Consider the following 2198-nt stretch of genomic DNA (forward strand, 5'->3'; position numbering starts at 1 on the left):
ATGAAGAAGCTTATAAAGAGCAGCAGCCAGAACAAGTGAACTATATGCACAACCAAGGAGCTGGACAGAATGAATTTCATGGAGAAACTTATAACTCCTCATGAAGGAACCATCCTAATCTAAGGTAGGGAGATAACCAGAACTAAAATTCATGGCAAAGGAACTCCAACTAAAACAACTCCCACAACACAAACCACCAGAATCATCAAAACACTAACCAAAATCCATATAGAAAACCACAAAATAACTACCCCAATTCCAATTTCTATCCACCCCACAACCCATCAACTAACCAAAATAATTTTCAACAACCACCTTCATCTCACACTCAGCCACAACTACCCCAAGAAACCCAAAGAATCTCCAATTTGGAGATGATGATGGAAAAGATTATCAAGCATCAAGAATTGGCCCATAAGAACCATGAAACTTCATTGCGGAATCATGAGAGGCAAATTAGCCAGTTGTCCAAGAAAACAGTGGCTGAAAGAGTACCCAATGCATTATCAAGTGACACCATTCCCAATCCCAAAGAAAAATGCAAAGCAATTCAATTAAGGAGTGGAAGAACCTTGGAGAGTGGTAAGGAAGCTAATAAGAAACCTGTGGAGAATGATATTGGAAGCAAGAAGCAAGTAGAAGAAAAGGACCAGGAAGAGCTCAAGGAGAAGGAGGAGGAACCACTAGCTTCAAGGAAGGGGAAGCAGATTATTGAGGAACATCCACAAGAACAGAGGAAAGAAGTGAAGCCTTACACTCCTCCTTTTCCATACCCTCAAAGATTACAGAAGGAGCTCAAGGATCAACAATTCCCCAAGTTCTTAGAAGTGTTTAAGAAGCTGAAAATCAACATTCCACTTGCTGAAGCATTGGAGCAGATGCCTCTATATGCTAAATTCCTCAAAGAGCTCATCAATAAAAAGAGAAGCTGGCATGAGAAGGAAACAATGGTCTTAACTCAAGAATGCAGTGCACTAATCCAAAAAAGACTCCCACAAAAACTTAAAGATCCTGGGAGTTTCATCCTATCATGCACCATAGGCAGTATGACTTTGGAAAAAGCCCTCTGTGATTTGGGTACCAGCATTAATTTGATGCCTCTTTCATTGATGAAAAAGCTTGCAATAGATAAAGTCAAGCCCACTAGAATGTTACTCCAAATGGCTGATAGATCACTCAAGATACCAAATGGAGTTGTAGATGATTTCGTCATCTTAGACATAGAAGAAGAAGGACATAACTTGATTATCTTAGGAAGACCTTTCCTAGCCATAGCAAGGGCTATATCGATGTGGAGAAAGGAGAGATGACCCTCAGAGTGTATAATGAAAAAAAATCATCAATGTCTTTAAAGCTATGAAACATCCACCTGAGAAGGAAAAGCATATGAGGGTGGAAATGATAGAAGAATTGGAGGAGGAGCTACTTGAAGCCAATCAACAGGAAGAGGAAACTGAAGTGGAACAAGACACCCTAGAAGAGGAAGTAGTAGAAATCTCCTTTGAAGGCAAGACAGAAGAGAGGCCAAAACAAGAATTAAAGCCTCTATCCCCTCATCTCAAATATGCATTTCTTGGAGGAGAAGAGACTCTCCCAGTAATCATCAATTCCTCCTTAAGCATGGAAGAAGAAGCAAAGCTGATTGAGATACTGAAAGCTCACAAGACAGCTTTGGGATGGACAATTGATGATATCAAAGGCATAAGCCCTGCCATTTGCATGCACAAGATTTTGCTGGAGGAAGACTCAAGGCCTATGGTACAACCTCAAAGAAAACTTAACCCAACCATGAAGGAAGTAGTTCAAAAAGAAGTAATGAAGCTGTGGAATGCTGGAATCATATACCTAATTTCTGATAGTCCCTGGGTGAGTCCGGTTCAAGTTGTGCCAAAAGAATGGGGGATGACTGTAATATCGAATGAGAAGAATGAGTTAATTCCTACAAGGACAGTGATTGGTTGGAGGATGTGCATAGATTATAGAAGACTGAATGAGGCTACAAGGAAAGATTATTTTCCTCTACCTTTCATTGATCAGATGCTGGAAAGATTGGCTAGGCATGCCTATTATTACTTCCTGGATAGGTACTCTGGGTACAATCAAATAGTGGTGGATCCCAAGGATCAAGAGAAGACCTCTTTCACATGTTCATTCGGAGTCTTTGCCTACAGAAGGATGCCCTTTGGGCTATGCAATGC

The 2198-nt window shown here is 40.6% G+C and overlaps 1 protein-coding gene across 1 annotated transcript; it reads left to right on the forward strand.

The window, feature by feature from the left end:
- Positions 381-1310, forward strand: LOC107611153. The gene has a single exon (XM_016313110.1). It carries the CDS (start codon positions 381-383, stop codon positions 1308-1310), a length of 930 nt encoding a protein of 309 aa, XP_016168596.1.

The sequence above is a fragment of the Arachis ipaensis genome, chromosome B08, assembly GCF_000816755.2.
Source record: "Arachis ipaensis cultivar K30076 chromosome B08, Araip1.1, whole genome shotgun sequence".
Classification (NCBI taxonomy): domain Eukaryota; kingdom Viridiplantae; phylum Streptophyta; class Magnoliopsida; order Fabales; family Fabaceae; genus Arachis; species Arachis ipaensis.

What these genes read in the sequence shown, in the direction of transcription:
- LOC107611153 (XM_016313110.1), top strand. Translation starts at nt 381, where the DNA reads ATGGAAAAGATTATCAAGCATCAAGAATTGGCCCATAAGAACCATGAA.